The 24,718-nt window shown below is 40.1% G+C and overlaps 1 protein-coding gene across 10 annotated transcripts in view; it reads right to left on the reverse strand.

Annotated features, from left to right (window-relative positions):
• The window catches only part of PHACTR2 (phosphatase and actin regulator 2), a 255,813-nt gene that overhangs the window by 73,429 nt on the left and 157,666 nt on the right, over positions 1-24,718 (reverse strand). For all 10 annotated transcript variants that reach the window (XM_026504949.4, XM_057310996.1, XM_026504946.4 and 7 more), the window contains exon 2: positions 22,251-22,418. In XM_026504949.4, coding sequence (XP_026360734.1) covers positions 22,251-22,418 — 168 coding nt within the window. The remainder of the gene's footprint in view (positions 1-22,250; positions 22,419-24,718) is intronic.

Raw genomic sequence — 24,718 nt, forward strand, 5'->3', positions numbered from 1 at the left:
GGCCCTTCTCCTTAATCTGCTTCAAGACAGCCTACACATTTCAGGGACTCAGCAAGGTCGATTGAGATGAGATCCTATCTCATTTTACCACTGACCAGACAGCCAAACGGCCGGCAAGAGTTGCTGTGAAAGAGACCTTAGTGAGACTAAACTATCCTACATTAAGACATTCTCACCTATTTAAACATCGAATTCAACTGCACAGGATTAAAGGCATCTGAAATTATGCTTACCTTAGGCAAAAATTTTTTGAAGGCATTAACATGTAATCTTTAAAAGCCTGTTTTAATTTAGTGAATTTAGAAACAATACATCATAAAACATCACCAGCTCAAACCAACAGGTGTGAGTAACCCATCAGAGTTAGTAAGAAGATTTTTTTTTAAAGATTTTATTTATTTATTTGACAGAGATAGAGACAGCCAGCGAGAGAGGGAACACAAGCAGGGGGAGTGGGAGAGGAAGAAGCAGGCTCATAGCAGAGGAGCCTGATGTGGGACTCGATCCCAGAACGCCGGGATCACGCCCTGAGCCGAAGGCAGACGCTTAACCGCTGTGCCACCCAGGCACCCCTTTTTTATTTTTATTTATTTATTTTTTTAAAGATTAGAGTTAGTAAGAAGATTAAGTAGGCATTTCCACAAATCCATGTTTGCTACCTTCATACACAAATCTCATCAGACTACGTTTCTTAAAGTGATTAAAGATTTGTTTTCTTTTTCTTCTTTAAGATTTATTTATTTATTTGAGAGAGAGAGAGAGAGAACGAGTGAGGGGAGGGGAAGAGGAAGACAGAGAATCCCAAGCTGACCTTGTGCTGAGTGTGAAGTGCAGAGCCTGACACGGGGCTCGATCTCACAACCCGAGATCATGACCTGCGCCAAAATCAAGTCAGATGCTCAACCAACTGAGTCACCCAGACACCCCTAAAAATTTGGTTTCTTAAACAACCTAAGTGCCCACTGATCGATGAATGGATAAAGGCGGTGTACATGCCTGCACATACACACACACGGAATACTACTCAGCCATTAAAAAAAGGATTCAATCTTGGTATTTATAACAACATGGACAGACCTGGGGTGTATTATGCTAAGTGAAATAAGTCAGACAGAGAAAAACAAATACCATATGATTTCACTTATATGTGGAATCTAAAACACAAAACAAACAAAAGAACAAACAAACAAAGCAGAAAGAGACCCATAAACACAGAGATAACTGGTGGTTATCAGATAGGCAGGGGGAGGAGGCTGGGCTAAATGGTGAAAGGAAGTGGAAGATACGGGCTTCCAGTTATAGAATGAATAAGTCACAGGGGTGAAATACACAGCAGAGGGAATACCGTCAATGGTACTGTAATAGCGTTGCACCGTGATAGACGGTAGCTACATGTGTGGTGAGCACAGTGTAACATACAGACTTGTCAAATCACTATGTTGTACACCTGAAACTAATGTAACATTGTATGTCAACTATACTTCAATTAAAAAAAATCACACAAAAAGAAAAATATTTTTGGAAAGCTAGTATTAACTTTCCTGGACTAATTTTTTTAAAAAGTTTTCTTAAGCATTTTAAACATTCATCCTCTACCTACCATCTTGCCTATATAAGAGAATGTATGGTATTTGTAAAGAACAGAATGTCTTTGGCAAAACTGGTCCAGACCCAGACTAAACCAGGAGGTGTAAATGATACCTGATTCCTGTTTGACCCTACAGTGAGAGGAGCAAGGGTGATTAGGTACTAAAGTTTTTATTTTCCAAGACGAAACACCAAAAAAATTGAGGGCTTAGGGAAATGTACCTTTTCACTGTAATTAAAACTATAACATTTAAAGTTTCACAGCAATGCTAAGTTTCCACTGGGACATAATGCTCCCTTTCAGGAGTCTCCCTGTCTATTCTCTGTTTCCAAATTTCTGATTATTAAGGTGGTAACAGGGTCTCATCATTCTTCTTGAAAAAGCTAGAAAATAGAAAATGGATCAGGAAGTATGTATTCTGGCCCTTTTAAGAATACATCTTGAGCTCAAATCCAGACACTGCAACTTATTTATTTTTTATTTTTTTATTTTTTAAAGATTCTATTTATTTATTTGAGAGAGAGCAAGAGGGAGAGCCAGAGAGCACAAGCGGGGGAAACAGCAGAGGGAGCAGGAGACGCAGGCTCCTGGCTGAGCTGGAAGCCCAATGCAGGGCTCAATCCCAGGACCCCGAGATCTGACCTGAGCTGAAGGCAGACGCTTAACCAACTGAGCTACCCAGGTGCCCCTCCAGACACTGCAATTTATTAGCAGGTGATCATGGGCAAGCTCCAAACCTCTCCATGCCTTTGTTTCTGTATATGAAAACAGGTAGGAAAACCTAACTTGGATGCCCAATAGGGTGATTAAAACATTTGGTTACTATTTGATACAAAGTAAGGACCATGTAAATATTAGTTTTTTCCTCCCCTACGTTCCATTTTCTCTTGTATACATATGCATATCTCTTTGATACTATTCTGTTAATATTTTTACCTTGATATGATTACTGATCTAGAAGGTGGAGTAGTACAGGGATTCAGAATGAAGACTCAAGCCAGGCCTCTGAGCTTCAAATATGGGCTATGCCACTCACAAACCCTGAAACCTAAGGCAAGTTATTTAACTTTTCTGTGCCTCAGTTTACTCATTAGTAAAATGAGGGTTATAGTAGCAACCTAACTCACTGAGTAATTGGGAAGATTATAAGCATTTTTTAAAATATATTTTACTTATGTGTTGGAGAGAGAGAGAGAGAGAGAGCACACACAAGCACACACACATGAGTGGGGGGAGGGGCAGAGGGAGAGGAAGAAGTTGACTCCCCACTGAGCACAGAGCCCTGGGAAGGACTGGATCCCAGGACCCTGGGATCATGACCTGAGCTGAAGGCAGAAGCTTAACCAATGGAGCCACCCAGGTGCCCTGGATTACAAGCATTTCAAACAGCATCTGGCACACAGTAAAAACTCAAGAGTTAGTTGTTATCATTAATACCCATACATCTTGTTCCTACTTTAAGTTTAATCCCAAATAGAACTGCAAATGAGTAACAGAAATCAAAGTTTCTCTACTTTAATTTTTTAACAAATGCTTTACTTCACATGCTGCAGATGTAGCAAATTAAACAAATTATTCAAAGGCAACTTTTTCAAATCTCATAGAGTAGTAACTAAATTGAACATTTTAGCACTGAACTGTGAAAGCAGCAAAAGGAAAGGACTACATAATGCCAGCAATATGTCAACATCTGATTTAAATAGGTAATTAAATTTTAGTTGGTGTCACTAATGTTTCACACTTGGTTCACCTAAGGTCTTCTTTAAAAACAAATTACAAGGGGTGGGAGCGAGACGGAACGAGGGATTTTTTGTTTAATGGTAGACAGTTCAGATTTTGCAAGATGAAAGAGGTTTGGAGATCTGTTGCATAAAAATGCAAATACACTTGACACCATTGAATTGTATACTTAAAAATGGTTTTTAGGATGGTAAAATTTATGTTATGTGTTTTCCACCACAATTTTTTTTGAAGATTTTATTTATTCATTTGAGAGAGAGAGAGTGTGTGTGAGTGCACAAGCAGGAGGGGCAGAGGGAGAAAAAGAAGCAGACACCCCTGCAAGCAGGAAGCTCAACATGGGGCTTGATCCCAGGACCCTGAGATCATGACCTGAGCCGAAGGCAGACGCTTAACCGACTGAGCCACCCAGGCGCCCCTCCACCACAATTATTAAAATAAATTAAATTGTAAGACATTTTTGGACTACATTAATGCTAAGAGCCATTTATCGAAGATGAAAATAGATGAGAGAAGGTATTTTCAAAGAATTTTAACCCCACTGATGTTTACTGTGTTCACCAACTATTCTCCAGGATCTTGTCTTCTCTCCAGCCACGCTTTTTATTCTCTTATATTTCTCTTATAGCTTCTCCTGCCTGCCTTTTAAGAGGTACTAAGTGAACACTTAGACTTTGGAATAAAGAAAACCTCAAGAGCATCTGTTTCAAAACCTGGAGAGTCTGAGTGTGGAAAAGTAGGTGAAGAAAACATAGCACAAAAAGGTTATAAGCCTTGATAAGCAAACTCTTTTCACTTAACAAAAAGAAGTAAGAATTAAAGACTGCAATTTATATTCCAAGTGGGAAACAAATCAGGACAATATAGAAGCCAAAAACAGTCACTTTCCAGGACTTAGCCCTTAGTGATAAAGACCGGATTCGTATCACAGGATGAAAAAAATCAAAACAAAACCACAAAGGGAAATAATATGCAAAGGAAATAAAATAATGGACTTTCCTGACACGATTCTCTGACCTAGGCCAGAAAGAGTTCTGTAGCACCTTTAAAAAAGTATTTTGCAAGTGGCACTACTCCAAAGGAAAATGAAATTAGGAAATTATCCACCCAAGTAAAGTTTATAAACAATCAGATCGCCTCTTAAAGCAACACAAACGATGTCTCATCCCAGTGGAAGCCTTTTTTATCAAGAGGGCAATGGGAACATCGGTTCTCTCCTCTACATCTCCCTCAGGAATTAAATGTGGGGAAGAAAAAAAAGAAATGCAAGTTAACAATTCTATAGTCCATTCTGGTGGGTGTGATTCTTTAAAAAAAAAAAAAAAGTCATTTACAATCAGAAATCAGTAAAATCTGTAGTGTCCTTGGCTCACTTGAAAAGGTCTGCATAGAATGCTCAGTGAAAACGCCTTGCTTATCTGAGCTCACTTGCCCTAGTAGAGCCTACCCCCCCATCCCCCATCCCCCCCCCCCCCCCCCCCCCCCGGGGAGAGGCTGCAGGCCTGAGATCTTAGTCTGCTCTAAGGCTCAACAAACCTAAAACTAAAGCTCAGCTGGGATTAAACAAACAATATCCCATTTTCTACAACGAACAGGAAGCAAGGGAATCTCTCCACTCCATCTAGAAATAAGATTTTCTGGTTTCTATTTATCTAAAGAAGGTGGGTCCTAATGGTTTGGCCATTCATAGTGCAACTGGCGAATTTAAACCCAATGGAAGGTTTTCCTATTTATGAAACCATTAATTTCTATTATGAAAAACACACAAAAAGTTAGCACTCACATTACTCTTTCCCATAAATGGGTTTTATCCCTAGAATAGATCTATAATGAATAATAAATGCTCCATAAATAAAAAGGTGGGGCCTTAATGATTCTTTCCATCCATATATATGCAGGAAGATGGAAACAAGAAAAATACATTCTACTGGGGAGAAAAAATGAAGAGGAATATTTAGCCTCCTTCATTTTTTATGGGTAGAGAGAAAATTTGTTTTAATGCCATTATATGTCTTTAGGAAAACAGAATAAAAGAATTTCAGAAAAAGTATATATGATAAAATTATTGTATGTTCTCTCTCTTATCCACAGAATTTTTAACACCCGTTTGGTCTAAGTAGGCTCACTTATAAAATACACAGGTATACAAATGGCTGAACTAAAACACAACCCACGCCTCCTTTATGTCAACGATGCCCTCACATCGACCTTTTAAAGGCTGTTGCCATACAGAACAGACAGTAACAGTTACTTAAGTTCATTATCCATTCATGAGGGAATGGGCCCCCAACCCACCCGTTAAATTTGGTGAAATATTAATTTTGTCTATTTTGGCTTCTCAATTCCTTAAGGCTCTTAAGCAGCTCTCAATGATATGAGCACTAAGAAAGAATTAAAAACTGGTATAGTTGCCCCCCACCCCCACGTTCTAGCACTTTCCAAATCACATTCACTTGCAAACACCGTATATATGGAATAAGGTAAGGCCTATCAAGAGCCCCTCATTAATTAATTCATTCAACAAACATTTACTAAACGCTTTAACATAAGCCAGACACTATTCTAAGTAGCTCTTGGATTTTATCAAAGAAAAAACCAAAAATCCCAATGCTCATGGAATTTATAATCTAGTGGGAAGGGGGACCAGTTAATAAACAACACAAATAATTTATAAATGTTAGAAGGTATGATGTGGGGGCGCCTGGGTGGCACAGTCAGTTAAGCATCTGACTCTTGGTTTCAGCTCAACTCATGATCTCAGGGTCTTAAGATCGAGCCCTGCATCAGGCTCCGTGCGGAGTCCAGAGTTTGTTGAAGTTTCTCTCTTTCCCTTTGCCCCTCCATGCCTGTCTCTTTCTCTCAAACAAATAAATAAATCTAAAAAAAAAAAAGAAGGTAAGATGTGCTGTGGAAAGAACAGGTAGGGCAGAAAAAGAGAACCAAGAGTGCCAGGGGACCTACTTTACTACACCCACTAGGATGGCAATAATAAAATAGATAATAACAAATGCTGTCCAGCCTGTGGAGAAATTAGAACCTTCATACACTGCTGATGGGAATGTAAAATGGTGCAGCTGCTTTGGAAAACAGTCTTGGCAGTTCCTCAAAAGGTTAAACGTTGAATTATCATATGACTCAGCAATTCCATTTCTAGATGTATAACCAAGAGAAGTGAAAATATGTGTCTGCACAAAAACTTGTATACAAATGTTCATAGCATCATTATTCACAATAGCCAGAATAGAAACAACCCAAATACATGCCTTTCAACTGATGACGGATGGAAAAATAAAATGTGATATGTTCATACAATGGAATATTATTTGACAATAAAAAGAAATTAAATATTGATGCCTGTTACAATATGGATGAACCTTAAAAAGCTAAGTGGAAGAAGCCAGTCACAAATGGCCACATATTTACTGTATGATTCCATTTATAGGAAACATGAAGAACAGCGAAACCTATCAACACCGAAAACAGAGGTCGGGGTGGGGGGAGTGACTGCTCAAAGGGGTGTCTTTTTAGGGTGATGAAAATGTTTAAAATTAATTGCGGTGCTAGTCGCAGAGTTTGTAAATATTACTAAAAACCACTGAATTACACACGTAACATGGGTGAATTGTATGACATATGAATTATATCTCAAAAAAGCTGTAAAGAAAAAAAAAAGAGTGCTGGGGGAGAGGAGAGATTCAGTATAGAGACTGAAGGCAGACCTCATTGAGAAGTTGGCATTTAAACACCGACTTTGTTGAAGGAGACAAAGCAGCTGGTTAACGATACAGAAGTCTGGAGCAGGAGACCCCTTTCAAAGCACCAGAGGTCCTAACAAGTCTCCTTCAAGATAGGAGACAACCGTAATGATCCTGCACCTGTTAAAGAAATTGAATTTGCTGTTGAAAATCTTTTTTAAAAAAGAAATCTTTAGGGGCGCCCGGGTGGCATAGCTCAGGGCGTGATCCCGGCGTTCTGGGATCGAGCCCCACATCAGGCTCCTCTGCTGGGAGCCTGCTTCTTCCTCTCCCACTCCCCCTGCTTGTGTTCCCCCTCTCGCTGGCCGTCTCTCTCTCTGTTGAATAAATAAATAAAATCTTAAAAAAAAAAAAAAAAAGAAATCTTTAGGCCCAGGTTGTTTCACTGGTAAATTCTATCAAACATTTAAAGAAGAGATAACACCAATTCTACACAGTCTTTTCAAAGAATACAAAGAACTCATTTTATGAGGTCAGCACAACATCTTGAGAGCAAAACCAAAAATAGTACAAAAAAAGAGAACGGCAGACGAATATCACAAATCCTCCACAAAATATTATCGAGTAAAATCCAGCAACACAGGAAAAGAATAATACACCACAACTCCACGGGGTTTACCCCAGGGATGCAAAACTGATCCGATATTCAAAAATCTATTAATGTAATCTATCATAATAATGTGGCCCAAAGAAGAAAAACCATATGGTCATATCAATTGACACAGAAAGAGCATTTGAGATTTTCAACATTTGTTCATAATAAAGACTCCCAGAAAATCAGGAATAAAAGGGAACCTGCTCAATTTGGTAAAGTGCATCTGCAAAAAACCTTCAGCTAACACCACACTTAATGAAAGCTTCCCTCTAAGAATGAGAGACAAGGATGTCCCATTTACCACTCTTATTTACTGTTATCCTGGAAGTCCTAGCTAGGCAAGAAAAGATATAAAAGACATGCAGATTGAGAGGCAGAAATAAAACCATGCCTAATCACAGATGATATAATCATCTACATAGAAAATTCCAAGGAATCTTCACTAGACCTAATAAATAAGTTTAGCAAGGTAGCATGATATAATTGTATTTCTGTAAACTAGCAGTGAATAATTGGAAATAGAATTTTTAAAAATACATATATTCATAACAGTTTTTTAAAAAGAAAGAAAAGGAAAGAAATACCTAGGTATAAACCTAATATTTTTCCCAAACACTCCAAAATGCTAATGAAAGAAATAAAAGAGCTAATTAAATGGAGAGACATACCAGTTCACATGCTGGGAAAGTCAACATAGTAAAGATATCAACTCTACACAAATTGCAATATAGATTTAATGTAATTCCAATAAAAATCCCAGCAGGAATTTTTGAGAATATAAACAATCTGACACTAAAATTTGTATGAAAAGGCAAAGAAACTAGTTAAAACAATTTGAAAAATGAAGTATGAAGTTGGAAATTAAATTACAGTATCTAGTTTTCAGATTTGTAATAATCAAGATAGCATGATATTGGTGAAGGAATAGACACACAGAATAAGAGAACAGAGTAGTGAGTCCAGAAATAAATTTACACAACTGTAAGTCTTAATTAAAGACACAAAGGCAATTCAATGGAGAAAGGATAGTCTTTTCAACCAATGCTCTTGAAAGTTCTTACGAATGAGACCAAAAACACGACCCTGAAGGAAAGAAGTAATAAATTGTATTTCATAAAAATTAGGACCTTTGCTATGTTACAGACACTTAAAGAATGAAAAAACAAGCTATAGTCTGGTAAAAAATATCTTTAATAACATATCTGATAGAGGCATTATATCTAGATAGGTAAAGTGCTCTCAAAAAAACTCAACATTAAGAAGAGAAATAGCTCAATAAAAATTGGCCAGAAGACATGAACAGATATTTATCAAAGAGAAGTACATGGAAGAAAAATATGGTTATCTATTTTTAAAATGATACAAAGGTGATTGAATGGGGAAAGGATAGTCTTTTCAACAAATGGTATTAAAATGACTGGGCATTTATACGCAAAAACAAACCTTGATGTAAACCTTATACCTTACATAAAAATTAACCCAAAACTGATCCTAGATCTAAAGGTAAAACATAAAACTATATAACTATTAGAAGAAAACACAGAAGAAATTCTTTGTGATCTGAGCTATAGGCAAACACACACAACACAAAAAAAAAATGACCTATAAAGAATAACTGATAAGCTGAATTTTTGTTCTGCAAAAGAGAATAAAAAGACAAACTACAGACTGGGAGAAAATATTTGCAATCACATATTCAACAAAGAACTTATGGGGCACCTGGATGGCTCAGCTGGTTAAGTGACTGCCTTCGGCTCAGGGCATGATCCTGGAGTCCAGGGATCGAGTCCTGCATTTGGCTCCCTGCTCAGCGGGGAGTCTGCCTCTCCCTCTGACCCTCCCCCCTCCCATGCTCTCTCTCTCTCTCTCTCTCATATTCTCTCTCTCTCAAATAAATAAAATCTTTAAAAAAAAGAACTTATATCCAGAATATATAAAGAACCCTCCAAATTCAATAGTAAGAAAACAAATAACCCAATTACAGAACAGGCAATGACCTAAACAGAACCTTTACCAAAGAGGATATATGGATGACAGAAATGTACATGAAAAATAGCTGAACATCATCAGCCATTAGGGAAATGCAAATTAAAACTATGATAAAATTCTACTACATAACTACTAGAATGGCTAAATTAATAAAGACAGCACATCCGTGTTCACAGCAGCACTAGTCACAACCACCAAGAGGTGGAAGGAACCCAAACGTCCATTGACAGATGAATGGATAAACAAAATGCGGCATATACACACAATAAAATACTGTACAATCGTAAAAAGAAAGGAAATGCTGACACGTGCTTCAACATGAATGAACCTTGAGGATATTTTATGCTGAGTGAAATAAACAGTCCTAACAGGATAACTACCGTATGATCCCACTGCTATGAAATACACTAACGTAGTTACCTTCATACACAGAGGAAGTAGAATGGTGATTGCCAGGAGGTGGGGTGGGGGGAGTGGGGAGTTGTTCAATAGGTATAGAGTCTCAGTTCTGTAAAATGAAAAAGTTCTGGAGATCTGTTTTATAACACTGTAAATATATTTTACATTTCTGAACTGTACATTTAAAAATGGTTTAGATAATACATTTTATGATAAGTCTTTTCACCCCAGTAAAAAATAATAATGACAATACCAAGTGCTGACAAGAATATGGAGCGAATGGAACCTTCCTACATTGCTGGTAGGAATGCAGAACTCTGGAAAACAGTCTGTGGCAGTTATTTATAAAGTTAAACATGCATTTAATGTATGACTCAAAAATCTCACTCCTACATATTTTCCCTAGGGAAATGAAAACTCTTGTTCACACAAAAGCCTTTATGTGAATATTCATAGCGGCTCTATTCATCACCACCCCGAACTGGAAACAGTCTACGTCCTTCAACAGGTGATTGGACAAACGAACAGGGTACATCCTCAGCACAGAATACTACCAGCGACGGAAAGCAGTGACTGATACATGCAAAATCCCAGATGAATCTCAAACGTGACACGGCGAGTGAAGAAAGCCAGTCTCAAAACATTTCACACTGAATGATTTCAATTGTATCATGTCCTTGAAACAGCAAAATGATAGTGAAGAACAGAGCAGTGGTTGCCAGAAGTTAGATGCTGGGGAAGATGGTGGAGGGGAGGGAGGGTATGACTGTAGAACGGTGGGGCGGGAGGACTGGGGAGGGATGGAACTGGGACATAATCCTGATAATGGTGGTAGTTGCACAAAACATACATACATTAAAATTCACAGAACTACACACACACACACACACACACTCCCCCAAAAGTAAAAAATGCCAGAGTGGTGAATGACCGAGAAATGACCTCTTTAGGAAAGTCACCACCACAGACGCAGTAATAGCGAACTAGTTAGTAGCTCCTTTGCATATCGCCGCCAACCTAAGCCAAACACAACTACTACTTCTAAGAAAATCTCTGGAGTCCAGCGTCAGAGTTGTCAGGAAAGACAGCTATATTTTTCCGTGGACTATACAGGCTCATTGGCCCATGGCCATGGTCAAAAAGAGAGGCAAGGCAGAGAAAAGTTTTGGAAAAATCAAAAACATATTTGTGTTTTTTGAAAGGGCTATGGTTTGTCACAGCAAGCACAAACCGGAGCTCAGTGAAACGCTTCATTCCTAGGGCCCCAGTTTGCTGGGGGAAGTTTACAGGAAACGTTTCCAAAGGGGCTGCCAAAAACAGCCACAGGTAACCTGGAGGCTATGAGGTCTGGACCATGCAAAAACCATTCCAGTGATCTCTCGGCTGTGACCTCTGCTTTTCTTCCTCAGAGAGGAGCCACCAATAGGCAAGCTATAAACATAAACCAGTTTTCCCCCTCAAAGTGAAGGTAAAAGGAGTCGGGGAACATCCCTCTTCGTTCTGACCTAGAAAAGGTACTAGATGACTGGAATGGAAAAATAGTGGTTAAGGAAGGCACAAAGAGAAATGTTTCGAGAAAGAAAAGAGGAATCAAAACTGTAGTTAAGAGGCTGACAGGAGAAAAACAGGGAACCCAGAGAGGGAAAGGCTGACGTGCCGTGTGGATCTGCAGCTGGGCAGCAGGAAAGAGACAGCTGAGAAGAATCGTATACCTGAGACACGGAAGGACAAGGTACACGAGCCCCGAAACTTCCCCCTTTTTAACTACTGTATCCCTGGAGCATAGAAGAGCAGGTAGGCTCATGGTAGGTGGCTGGTGAGTATGTGCTGTGTGAATGAACAAGAAAGGCTCAGCAGGGCCAGCGGGAAGAGTCACACAGTGGTCACTGAGGAGCTCTTACCGATGTGTGAGCTCAAGACGACGCCTCACGCAGAGCGGGGTGGCTCCTCAGAAGGAACGCTGTCTTCTCATAATGTGTTTCTTAGGACATGAAGAAGGCCGTGCCGAGACTCCTCAAACCCTACTCTACTGATTTTTAACAACAGGAATACTTGGCTTCCCCAGAAACAATCAGACAGCCCATCCAGTCAGAAGTTCTGAGTACGAAACATAAAGGTGTGGAAGGCCAGGTGTGGTTTTCTAATCTTCTGACTGAAATCATGACGTAAGAAGAGCGGACAACCCAAGTGAGTAGCTGATGGAACTGATGGTGTCAAATCAAGGTCTGGTTTTCTTTTCTTTTTTTTTTTAAAGATTTTATGTATTTATTCAACAGAGATAGACAGCCAGCGAGAGAGGGAACACAAGCAGGGGGAGTGGGAGAGGAAGAAGCAGGCTCATAGCGGAAGAGCCTGATGTGGGGCTCGATCCCACAACGCAGGGATCACGCCCTGAGCCAAAAGCAGACGCTTAACCACTGTGCCACCCAGGCGCCCCAAGGTCTGGTTTTCTAGACCATAACATCTACACAGTAATGCCAGGCCTGTGAGGTCCATTCCATGGAAAAAGGAGTGATATGCCAGGAGAGACTGGATTGGCCTAGTGAAGAGAATCTTAAAGCTGAATTAGAGATGGAGGAAAACACTCAGATAATGGTCTAAAATCAGGTCCCATGGAAGATAGCATTTAGGACAGAAGACACAGCAGCAGAGATTTCCGGTGCTCTTAAGAGAAAAGAGCATCCCAGAAATGTGGGCACAATAGGAATGGGTACAGAGGCCGATCTCCTACATAAAAGAGATCTGAGGTCTCAACCCAGGAAAGTAACTCTTCGAGATGTGGTGGGACAGGATTCCTGATAACTTGAAAGAGACAGATCTAATCCAAGGGGGAGGTCTAATGTCTATCAGGAGGGAGCACACCCAGCTGGACCCGGTCAGGGAAACACACAACCGAGGGAGACATATGTTGGAGAACATGTAGAAGTGGGTACACAGAAAGGACATACAGCACATTGTAAGAAGGGGTAAAATGGATCACCCAGCTTAGAGGATTCGGCTGTGTTTCTATACATAGAACACTGAGTGAGCAAAAGATATTTCATTCCTACTGACAAATTCTTATCATTTTAATAACAAGATGAATTCCTACTGTGGATGCAATTCTAAATACAAAAAATGTGGTTGATGAAGTACTATCATAAGAATTTGGAGGGAAGTCACAGTGTTATCTTGGCATTAAAATGGTCAAGAAGGGAATATGAAGTCTGGTACCCTGTGGGCTCTGTGCGAGCAGGGACCTCGTCAGGCTTGTTCATCACTGTGTCCTCAGAATATACTGCCCTGGGCCTGGTACTCCACAAAAATGTACTGAATATTCTAGACAATTTAATATGGCCCCATGGGGAGAAACTCTGAACTGAAAACACATCAAGGGGATGAAAAACTTTATGAAAAGATGGAAGGACCATCACGTAACACTGATTTGGAGATACGTATAAATATATATATTAATGCCAGGGGACAGCTAGAAAAATTGGAGAGAATTTGTTTTGGGTCAATGTAAAAGAAAACTTCTGCAATAATTACAGTGAGAAATCAGGAGCTCAGAAGTTGAATGATTACATGTTGTCAGGTTTGCTGGGGACAGCGGACATTCCTGCCTTGGGGACAGACCCGGCGGTAAGGTAAGGTACGCTACAGCCCTCAAATTCTCAATTTCAATAGAAAATTCAGAAGATATTTTCCTAGAGTTTCCATAAGTGGTGTTTGGCTGTATGTGAGCATGTGTTAATAGTACCCATCCTTCAGGTGTACTGTGGACCAGACTGTATTTTGTAAATTAATATGGGAACACACTGTCATTCCAAGATATCTCACAAATCAGTACTGCAGACACCACTAGCATATGAGTTACGGGCTGTTTACCCACAGAGGCGATCACACATTATTGTTTCAATTTATAAAAGCATTCTCTGCAGGACTTGATACTCAGGCTCACCAAAAAACACCAACATATGAGGGATTCTAAACTCGGACTCCTGCATTTCTGATGCCCTGTTGAAACCTGGCTCCTGAATTCTACCTTAAGAAAGGAAGCCCTCACAAAACGTTTATATTACAGAGTTAAATTCCTTCCCTGGATTCCTGCTTCTCTCCTAGAATTGTATAGAGTGAAATGACAGGATTTGTTAGGAGTCATGGTGCCAGCAACAGATATCAAGATTAACAACCATGAGGTTCATGGGTGTGAGATATTTTAATCGTTAAGAGACTAAAGTTTATAATGAACTATATTCAATATATTGACACCATTGTTAGACAAAAGGAAATGCATGCTCTAACACATGTAATTACTTAACAGGATTTCCCTGAGTGCTTTTCTTTCCATCCCTCCTGTCTTTGTTCAAATGTTGTTCTCCTAGTAAAGTTTCTCCGACCACCGCATCTTAAACTGTAACTTACCTCCTACATTCCCTATTCCTTGCTTTATATTTTTTCTTCTCCTTTTCTGATGTTGGGGGGTTCTTTTTGCCTCCTATCCCTACTAGAATATAAGCCCCAGAGGGGAAGGCAGTACTGTCTCTTTGTTCCCTGCTTTATCACTATGGTCTATAACAGTGCCTAGCACACAGTAGATGTGGATGCTCAGAAGACATTTGTTGAGAAGACAAATGAGTGTTGTCTAACGTCCAAGCAAGGAGCCCTATGCAGACCTGGTTGTGCCGTGTGGTCTTTGGCTGATTACGTAACTTCCTTCTGCTACAGTAAAATGGGAAAGGGAGAGATTCTCTTCCCTTCCTCCAAGATGGTGTTAGGGTGAATGATACACGAAAGTACTTCAGGGCAACAAGACAGATGAAATCAAAATGCTGTTGTTTATTAATGCAATCAGATCGGTCCTTAACAAATATCACCCTGTGCAAATCTTCTAACTTCGCCCTACTTTCTAGGTACAGAAAATAATCCCAAGCCACAACATGATGCCTCTATGGTTACAGAGCACACTATCTTTAATAGGACCAAACATAATTTTGACCCTTGACAACCATTTTTCTATGCGTATGCTGCTGAAATTAGGCAGGTAAGTAGAACCAAAATTATTCTTCGGACCAAATCCTTCTCACGGCAAAAACTCTAGTATATGAAGCAAACCCATGCAGCAGAGTCACCTTTCAGTGACCCATCCTTACGGGTCTGGGTATGACGTTATCTTCTAGAGACACAACATAGTGCCATGGTCAAAAGTACTGGCGTGGCACCACACTGCGTGGGCTCAGATACTGCCTTTGCCTCCTACCAGGTATGTCTCCTCGGGCCAGTCATTTGAATTTTCTGGCCTTAGTGTCCTCATCAGTAAAAGTGGGATAGCAGTAGCACTTAAACTTAACAAGCTTTGATGATTAAATGAGTTAATGTGAATAAAGCTCTCGGAGCAGAACCTGGCATATGCTAGCATTCAATAAAAATTAGACATTATTATTATTAGGGAATGCAGAGTACCAGTAAATTAAACTTTCTACCAGAGGACTCTCTACAAATCACTCTGATTCTTAGAATGCTGCTAACCCGCAACAATGTTATCTAAAAATCTAGGCAGGCACTCCTTCTGCATTACTAACAACACAAATAAAAACGTCATGATTATAACGAAGATAAATGTCTTTACTTAGGAGTATAACTTACTTTTAAAATAAGGGCAAAAGATAGGAAAGAGAAATTTCCCCTAATTATTTTACTGGCTTCTTGATACTTGTACATGGTTGCAATTGTGAGTACATGTTTTGGTTAGTATTTTAATTTACTGTCTTTCTCTTCCCCATTATGATTTTTCAATCTTTAATTTCTTTTACAAAGTCCTAAAGCAGCCAGTGCTGTACTTTTAGTTATAGTGGATATTCAATAAATAAGCAATTCAAGGCACAATTAAGAGTACGTATTGGGGGGAGGGCTGGGTAGCTCAGCTGGTTAAGCATCTGACTCTTAATCTTGGCTCAGGTCATGATCTCAGGGTTGAGATGGAGCCCTACTCTGCATCCTGCTTAAGATTCTTTCTCACCCTCTCCCACTGCCCCTCCCTCTGCTCATGCTTGTGCTCTCCCTCTCTCCCTAAAAATAAAGTACATACCAGGCATAAATTATTATACAAAGCACCTGAAATGGGGCAAAAGTGAATGAGATAGTTTCTGACCTTCAATATTTTACATCGCAAAATTAGAAGCAGACACATAAACCAGAAAAGTCAAAATATACATAACAGAATTACAAGCAAAGGAGGGGAAGTTCCTACTCAGTTGATACAGAGTCAAGGTTAAGGATATCTTCTGGAAGGGCTCAGTCAGTTAAGCATCTGCCTTTCCCTCAGGTCATGATCTCAGGGTCCTGGGATTGAGCCTGCATCAGGCTCCCTGCTCAGCGGGGAGTCCGCTTCTCCCTCTCACTCTGCCCCACTCACCCCTGCTCCTGCTCTCTCTCTAATTAATAAACAAAATCTTTAAAAAAAAAAGAGTATCTTCAGGAAAGGGGCACCTGTGTGGCTTAGTCAGTTGGGTGTCCAATTCTTGATCTCAGCTCAGCTTGATCTCAAGGTCATGAATTCAAGACCCACATTGGGCTCCACACTGGGCATGGAGCCTACTTAAAAAAAAGAATATCTTCAGGAAAGAAGAGACATGTCATGACCCTTGCATGACATGTATTTCCCCAGGTATAGCTGTGAGAAGGAGGTGCTCAGAGCAGGAAGAAAGAAGAAAGGAAGAAAGGCTTGGGGACAAGAAGGCTTAGGGGCATGCTCAGTAAGTGGTGACCCTGTGTGACCGAAATCCAATGTAAGTGACTGAGAAAAATGACAGGAAAGGTCAGTTTGGGTTACAATGAGGAGAGCTTAAGAGTCTGGAATTCACTTAGGAAACAATGTAGGGTCAGTCACACTTTTTAAGCAAGAGCCAACAGGACCAAAGTTCCACCTGAAGAGATTCCCTCATGGTGGTATCCAAGATGAGCTAGAGGAGAGAGGGTAGGGACGGGTAGTTTGCCTTTATTTCCCCAAATCCACAATAATCCTTGTTTTTTCTGGTCACCTAGCTCTTGGGCTGTGCCATTCTAGCAACAGGAGCTCCAGCACTTGAGGTTTGGGGTGTGAGGGGACCACTCCCACAAACCCATTACCTGTGTTCCACTTTATACAGCAAGTCTCTGTCCTGAATCCTTTGGTAACTTCCTGTCCTAGTTACCAGCTCTATTCCCTGGTTCCTTAAAAAAAAAAAAAAAAAAAAAAAAAGGGTGGGGGCTCTGTTTGAGTCTTTCTGATTCCTATACCAGGCACCATCTGCCCATGAGTACTACCACCTAAGTAATTTAGAACACCCTGGCTACTAAAGCCTACCTGGATTTCCCGCTCTCACTCACCTGGATGCTCTCCTATTCTACCCTGTTGGGTAGAACACAAGCTATTTTGGTGTGAAATACCCATTGCTCTATTTGCCTGGCCTGAGACTTGGAACGCTGTCATCCTGGTTTCTCTGGGGTTCCTGACAGCTGCTGGCGTCCTGAACCTTCACTGTCAGTCTCACCTGTGGGCAGATTTACTGCCAGAACCTCACCTCTCCCTACCTTCTCTAGCATTCCCTAGCTTTCTATAGCTGTTATGGCTAATACCTAAATACAACCAAGAGGCTACCTACAATGAGACAGTGATAAGGACCAGATAATGGGGATGGAGAGGAAAGGCTAATGTTAGAGACCCTGCAACGGGAGAAAACACATGAAAGGTTTTAGGAATTAATGGAATGTAGAAGATGGTAAGAGGTAAGAAAGAGTCAAAGGACTCCATGGTTCAAAGTCTGGATGCCAAAGAAAGCCATGTCTGCAACAGCATGGATAACTGGGACTGGCAAAGGATCTGTTTTGCTTTGGGATGGATTTTGTACATAGTACTTTTCCACTCCCCCTTCCCTCACTCTGTGCTCATTCATAGCATCTACCTCTCTAGAATGAAAGCTCCAGGAGCGCAGGAACCTTGCTCGCTCACTCACTCCAGTATACCCGACTCCAGAACAATACTTGCGTGCATCACGTGCTCAGTGCTGATATATGTAGACCTTAGGAACGGATTTTGAGTTAACGTGCACTCCTTAGGCATTGCTACCCATCAGGTGCTTGGGCAGATGTGCCTAGGTCCTGGGTGGAGACTTGGCTTGAGAGATGCGGGTACTGAGAAGAAATGGCATGATGAGGAAGAACACAGTCAAAGAAAGGGAAGGGCTAAGACACATAGCAAACTCCCTCGAAGGTTTAGGGGAGAGGAGAAGGGGGAGAGACGAGGCAAAAGGCAGAAAGAAAAGTCAAAGACAACCAAGATAATGACATCTTTTGTCAATCAAGGAAAGACTAACCAGCGATGGCAAATGCTGCAGAGGTTGGGATGGATGAAAATGAGAGAGTGACACTAAATTTCCTGATTGGGAGGCTTGAAGTGTCATCAGTGGAGAGTGCTGGGCACAGGCGCAGATGGCAGAGGGAAAGGAATGAGAGTGTGGAGAGGAGGTGGAAGCAGTGACACAGGCTGGATTTTCAAGACCTTTGGTTTTGAAGGCAATAGACTCTGCAGAAGTTGGAGGAACAAGTGTGTTTTACCAGAGGTTTATTTGTATTCTTAGCTTTGGGGAAATGCAGCATATTTAAAGATCCAAAGGGAGGAACCTCAGCCACCACACACACACCCTCCCCACAAAAAAAGAAAGAAAAAAAAGCAGGAAGAAATAATTACATAAGAAAAGAAGTGTAAATGACATTTTGAGTTCTAAAGACACAGAAGGGGGGCGCCTGGGTAGTGCAATCGTTAAAGCATCTGTCTTCAGCTCAGGGCGTGATCCCGGCGTACCGGGATCGAGTCCCACATCGGGCTCCTCCGCTGTGAGCCTGCTTCTTCCTCTCCCACTCCCCCTGCTATGTTCCCTCTCTCGCTGGCTGTCTCTCTGTCACATAAATAAATAAAATCTTTAAAAAATAAATAAATAAATAAATAAATAAAGACACAGAAGGGATGTAACTGAGAGCAAAGGTGGGACCAGAGAACGGCCCTCTCACTCAGGAGACAAAAAGTGAAGAAAAGAGGCACTGGTGGAAAGTAAATAGAAGACTGCTCTCCCGCCCTAGAACCCAACAGCCTGTGGACCAGCCCACACAGAGTTGAAGAGACTTCAACTTCCGCTTTAAAACAAGGCCAGAGAACTTGAAGTTGGGGCCTAGGCCCAGCCTGACTTATAGGACAAGATGGCCTTCCAAAATATAGCTGGCTCAAGGACTACCAAAGCAAGCAGAGGACAGGACACTTCTCTCTCTCTCTCTCTCTCTTTTTTCAGATTTTTATCTTTAAGTAATCTCTACACCCAATGTGGGGCTCGAATTCATACCCGGAGATCAAGAGTCACATACTAGGACCGGTCACATTCACACACCAACTAGGACCCTTCTTAACTACCACCACCATGGTAAACATATGATTACAATGGCATTGATTACAATTACGATGGCATTAATAAATCAGTGTTGCATCCTCTCTGTTACCAATTAAAAATTCCTACAACAGAAACCCAGACTAGGAAAAGCAGTATTAATCACTATGGAGCGGAATGCAGTAAGATTCATAGCCCTGTGACTTTAACGCCAGGAATTTAGGAGAAGGAAAAACAAAGATTGACTTTTCTTGGAAGAAATGCATCTTCTTTCAGACCCCAACATATTGTCGGACGTGCCTAAGGTGTACTGCATAGAATGCCAGACAGCACATGGTCTTGGTTAGAGCCAAACAACCAGAGCTCGCTGTTTGAGACAATTTATTAAAGAAGAAAGCACCTTTCTCTTGGTTATTTCCAAATGCATCAGTTTTCCTCTAGACATGACATCTTCCCTCAATGTGAATAAAACATGTGTTACACCGTTTTGTGTCTCCCTTTATTTTAGGCTTTAGCTGATATAGTTCACAAAGCTCGGCAGAAATTTAAGCCTTACAATAAGCATACATATAAGGTAACAACAAAATATTTCATAATGAGACACTAGATAACATCTTAGGAGATTCAAGTAAGACATTAACATGGGTTTAGAAAGAAAAGACACAAATGTAGCAGACAAATTCACAAAGAATTGTTAACGTATCTACTTGGCTTGTCTTTATTCTGTTATGTCACAATTTTGATGCAAAGAAAACAGACATCTAATAACTTTTTCAGGTTGTTAATGTAGTTTGGTAGTCTTTAGGAACTAGGGATATAGTATAACTCCTTAGAGCTAAACTTATATAAAATCCTGTGTGAATTTGAAAAGAAAACAATAGAAAGATGGCTAGGCTTTCCTTAACAAATAGGGGATAACATAAAATAACACCTAGTGCTGTTTAAAATGACTTTTCTTAAATATTCAGGGTTAAGGCTCCCTACTGTTAAAATAATTAAAAAGAGATGACAAGGAAAAGTGAAGGAGAATTTCTTTGTGGTTGTCTTTTCTGCATTAGGGAGAGAGAAGTTAGCAGCCTAAATTCAACTAAAGGGCAAGCTAAACAAATGAGGAGACTTCCATCCTCCCCCCTCAATATCTTCTTACTGGTACTGTCTGGAGCCCTACTCCCATCTTGGGTAGCCATGGTAACCTGAAGAGCCAGATTCTCTCAACACTTAGGGAAACGTGAGAGGGGGACACTTAAGACCAGTGTGGTTCCACTCACAACTGAAGAATAAGGAGAACAAGATGTCCAGCCAGGGATTAGGAGTCAAGGACTGACAACAGAATCTGGAACTGAAATCACCTTAGAATTCAACTCATTCAACTCTGATCTGACTTGCTCAAGGTCACGTGGTACCTGGGTGGCAAGGTCACAACGAGAACCCAGATGTCCTCACTCAGCACAGCATTCTGCCCACTTCCCATTGCCTTCTAATCCAAAAGCCAATTAGAAACTACAGAAAATGTAATAACCAAGCTATTGTTACTTCCTCTTAACCCAAGTCTCTTTTATTTTCCCTATCTTCTCATTATAGAAATTTTCCAATACCTCCAGGTAGAAAGGTGAGAATAATAAACCCCATGTACCCATTGCCAAGCTTAAGCAATTACCAATTTGTGGCCAATATTCTTTCATCTACATTCACCCCACCTCCAGGATTTTTAAACAAATCTCAGATATGGTACCATTATTTCTTTTTTAAATATTAAACACTCAAAGAAGTTATATAGCTGCAAATGCACAGAAGGCAATTTTGTTAGGAAGTTTTGGTGTCCCTATTTCACACCTTTGTGCTATTTGAGGTATTTTCTATTTTATTTCACAGCTCTAGAACGAAAGACCAGCTCCTATGTCAGCACAGACCAGTAAGATATGCTCTATGACCCTGCACATACACTGACGATATTAACCTTGGAGCAATAAGGAATTTTGAGGAAGCAATTGTATTAGACAAGAAGCATGGAGAATGCTGAACTTATATCAAGAGATAAATGCTTTTCTATCTTAAAGGCAATACCACTGATACCAGATACTTGTTTAAACTGGGCTTAATTCTGGCCTGAGATTTAAAGCCAATTTCTTCCATGAGTCCATATGAAAGGTACTAAACAATGTAATTCTCAAAGTTTAACAAATCCACAAAATAATAATAAAAAATTTTCACACCAATAGTGTTATGACTCCCTTAGGACAGAAACCATTTATTTGTCTTAAAGGCATGATGGAAATTTTAAATTAAACAATAAAATATAGCAACACTTTTCTTTCAAACAGCCATTATATTTTGCCCACAAAACAAATACATTCAAAAAAGACATTAAAAAAATTTTTTTTAACATTAACTAACAGGATTATGTTACTGAAACTAAGTAGATAGATAATATTGTGTGTGTGTGTGTGTGTGTGTGTGTGTGTGTGTAGGAATGGATATTTCAGCTTTAATGTTGACAAATAACATTTCCCCTTCTAATTTTCTATCTCACCTTCCTTCACTTCCCCTCCCTCCACACTAGTTTTCTGTATGAATGTACAAGTATATATTTAAAAACAAGAATATATTAGAAAGCCAGTGAGTGGAAAAGGAGGCAAATCAGAACTCTAAGTTGTTTTATCCGGAAATTAACTGATTTCATTTCAAATATGGACTTTTTTCTGGAGGAAAATAAACACTATAAGACACAACTTTTTATCTTTTAAAAAATTTAAATAACTTATCTGCTAGCAAAGCTATGCTATTCATACCTGCTGAGGTTTCTCTAAATTTGTCGCTGGTCTTCTTTTTCCTCCATTTCCAAGGCTTAAAGATTTTACCGATGGTGGACAGTTTCCCCTTTCTCTTGAAGGGAGGTGTTTGGGAGCCTGCTGTTGGGCCATCCGAATTTGCTATAGAAGCTTTGTCCAGTCCATCAACTGTATAAAGAAAAATAAAGTCAGAGAAAAGCTGTTACAAAAAAGTTTTTTTTTTTTAAAGATTTTATTTATTTATCCGACAGAGATAGAGACAGCCAGCCAGAGAGGGAACACAAGCAGGGGGAGTGGGAGAGGAAGAAGCAGGCTCATAGCGGAGGAGCCTGATGTGGGGCTCGATCCCATAACGCCAGGATCACGCCCTGAGCCGAAGGCAGACGCTTAACCGCTGTGCCACCCAGGCGCCCCTGTTACAAAAAGTTTGAAACAACATCGTCTGTTTCTTCCTGCACTGTAACAGCAAGCAGGACCACTTTCATTGGACTCTCACGTAAAGTTTATTTTGTCCCACTCCCCAGCTGGTAGAACTCCCCTAATATCAATCAGTAAATCAATCAATCAGAAATTACAGTCCCCTTAGATAATCATTTTAGGAAAATAAAAAAGAAGCAAGAGACTTACATAATAGGTAGGGCCGGACAAATAAGAGTCTAGGAAACACAGCTGAACCCATCTGCAGCAACTAGATCACTATTTTGTGAAGGAAAAGAGTAATCTAAGTACTCCTGAAATAGGATGTTCCTCCAGAGGCTAGTATGGCATTCTCAGTAATGAATATTACAGTTATGGTGTAGTTAAAACCATGGTTTCTCCTTCGCAAAATAAAATTTCGTGCCAAGAAGCTAAATTCTAATTTTTACAATGCTAAAACAATCTTTTGCTTCTATCACAAAAGAAAGTTTTCAGCTTCCAATAAACTGATAAGTTTCACTAACAGTAGAAATGTGTAGAAAACGTGGGTATTGTGTGTGACAGAACATAACTTTAGTGTCTTAATCATTTTATTAATCAGAGAAAGGCCCGAAACCTTCGGCTGCCTTGCACTATGTTCAAAACAGAAGGTAGACAATGATGACTTAGGTTATTCCTATTATGAAATGGTAATGGCAAAAAACTGGAAGCAGCCCAGAATGGATAAACCATGGTATTGTTCGTGCAATGAAATAACACTCAGCAATAATAATAATGATAGACCCCCCCTGATACATACAACACCATGAATGCCCCTCAAAAACAGTGTGAGAAAAAGCCAAGCACAACGGTATACGTACCATGTGGTTCTATTTATACACAGTTCTAGAGGAGCCAAAATGAATTAATGACAATAACAAAAAAAGAAAGAAACTCAGAACAGTAGCTGCTTCTTGGAATGAGATGGAAGTAAACATTAAATGAGAAGGGGCTTGAAGGGAACTTACTGGGGTGACTGAAATTATCTCAATAAGGGATATAGCATACAAAACTCATCAAATGGTATTTATGATATCATGCATTTTACTTTATATAAAATTTACCTTTAAAAAAACCATAAATAAATAGTGAAGTCCAAATAATGATACGCGTGCTGATGTGTTTAGGGGTGAAGTGTACTGATGTCCATCAAAAATAATTAATGGACAGACAGATGGACTGGAAAGGTGGATAAATACAATAAAGTAAATAAAAATTATACTCAAGAAAATAGAGCAAAACGTTAAGTATTGAATCTGGGGGTGGATACCTGGTGATTAACTGTATATTCTTTCATCTTTAAAACTTTCATAACAAAATATTGGGAAAAACAAACCAAAAGAAAAATTGAATGGCAAGGACTTTTGCTTGCAGGAAGATGGAGTAGACTTACATCTTCCCACTCCTCCTGCTAAACAGAACTTAAAACCCTGGATGTTATATATAAATGAAGCATAAGAAGACTCTGCAACGTGAAAAGAAAGTGGACCACCCTGAGACTGCAGGACCCAAGAAACAACATGAAGGTGAGATCCCCAGGTTTTCTTCTTGTCTGTTTATACAGACTTGTAGCTGAAGCAATCACCAACTTGGAGACATCCTGAGGCATAGACCAAAAAAGCCTCAACAAAAGCCTGCTCTCCAGCCAAATGAGCAAAGAAGGGATAGCTTAGCAAGATGGAAAACCTTTAAGATTTTTTTTTTTTATGTGACAGAGGGATAGCCAGCGAGAGAGGGAACACAGCAGGGGAGTGGGAGAGGAAGAAGCAGGCTCCCAGTGGAGAAGCCCGATGTGGGACTCGATCCCGGAACGCCGGGATCACGCCCTGAGCCAAAGGCAGGCGCTTAATGACTGCGCTACCCAGGCGCCCCAGGATGGAAAACCTTTAGACAGTAACTGCTCTACTCCAGCCAGACATATAAAAGAAACTACGACCATGAATGCCAGCATAGGCTGAGTGGGGAGACTAGATGTCTACCCGCATGAAACTGTAACAAGAACCCCCAAGTGC

This window comes from Ursus arctos, unplaced genomic scaffold (assembly GCF_023065955.2).
Source record: "Ursus arctos isolate Adak ecotype North America unplaced genomic scaffold, UrsArc2.0 scaffold_13, whole genome shotgun sequence".
In the NCBI taxonomy this organism is placed as follows: Eukaryota; Metazoa; Chordata; class Mammalia; order Carnivora; family Ursidae; genus Ursus; species Ursus arctos.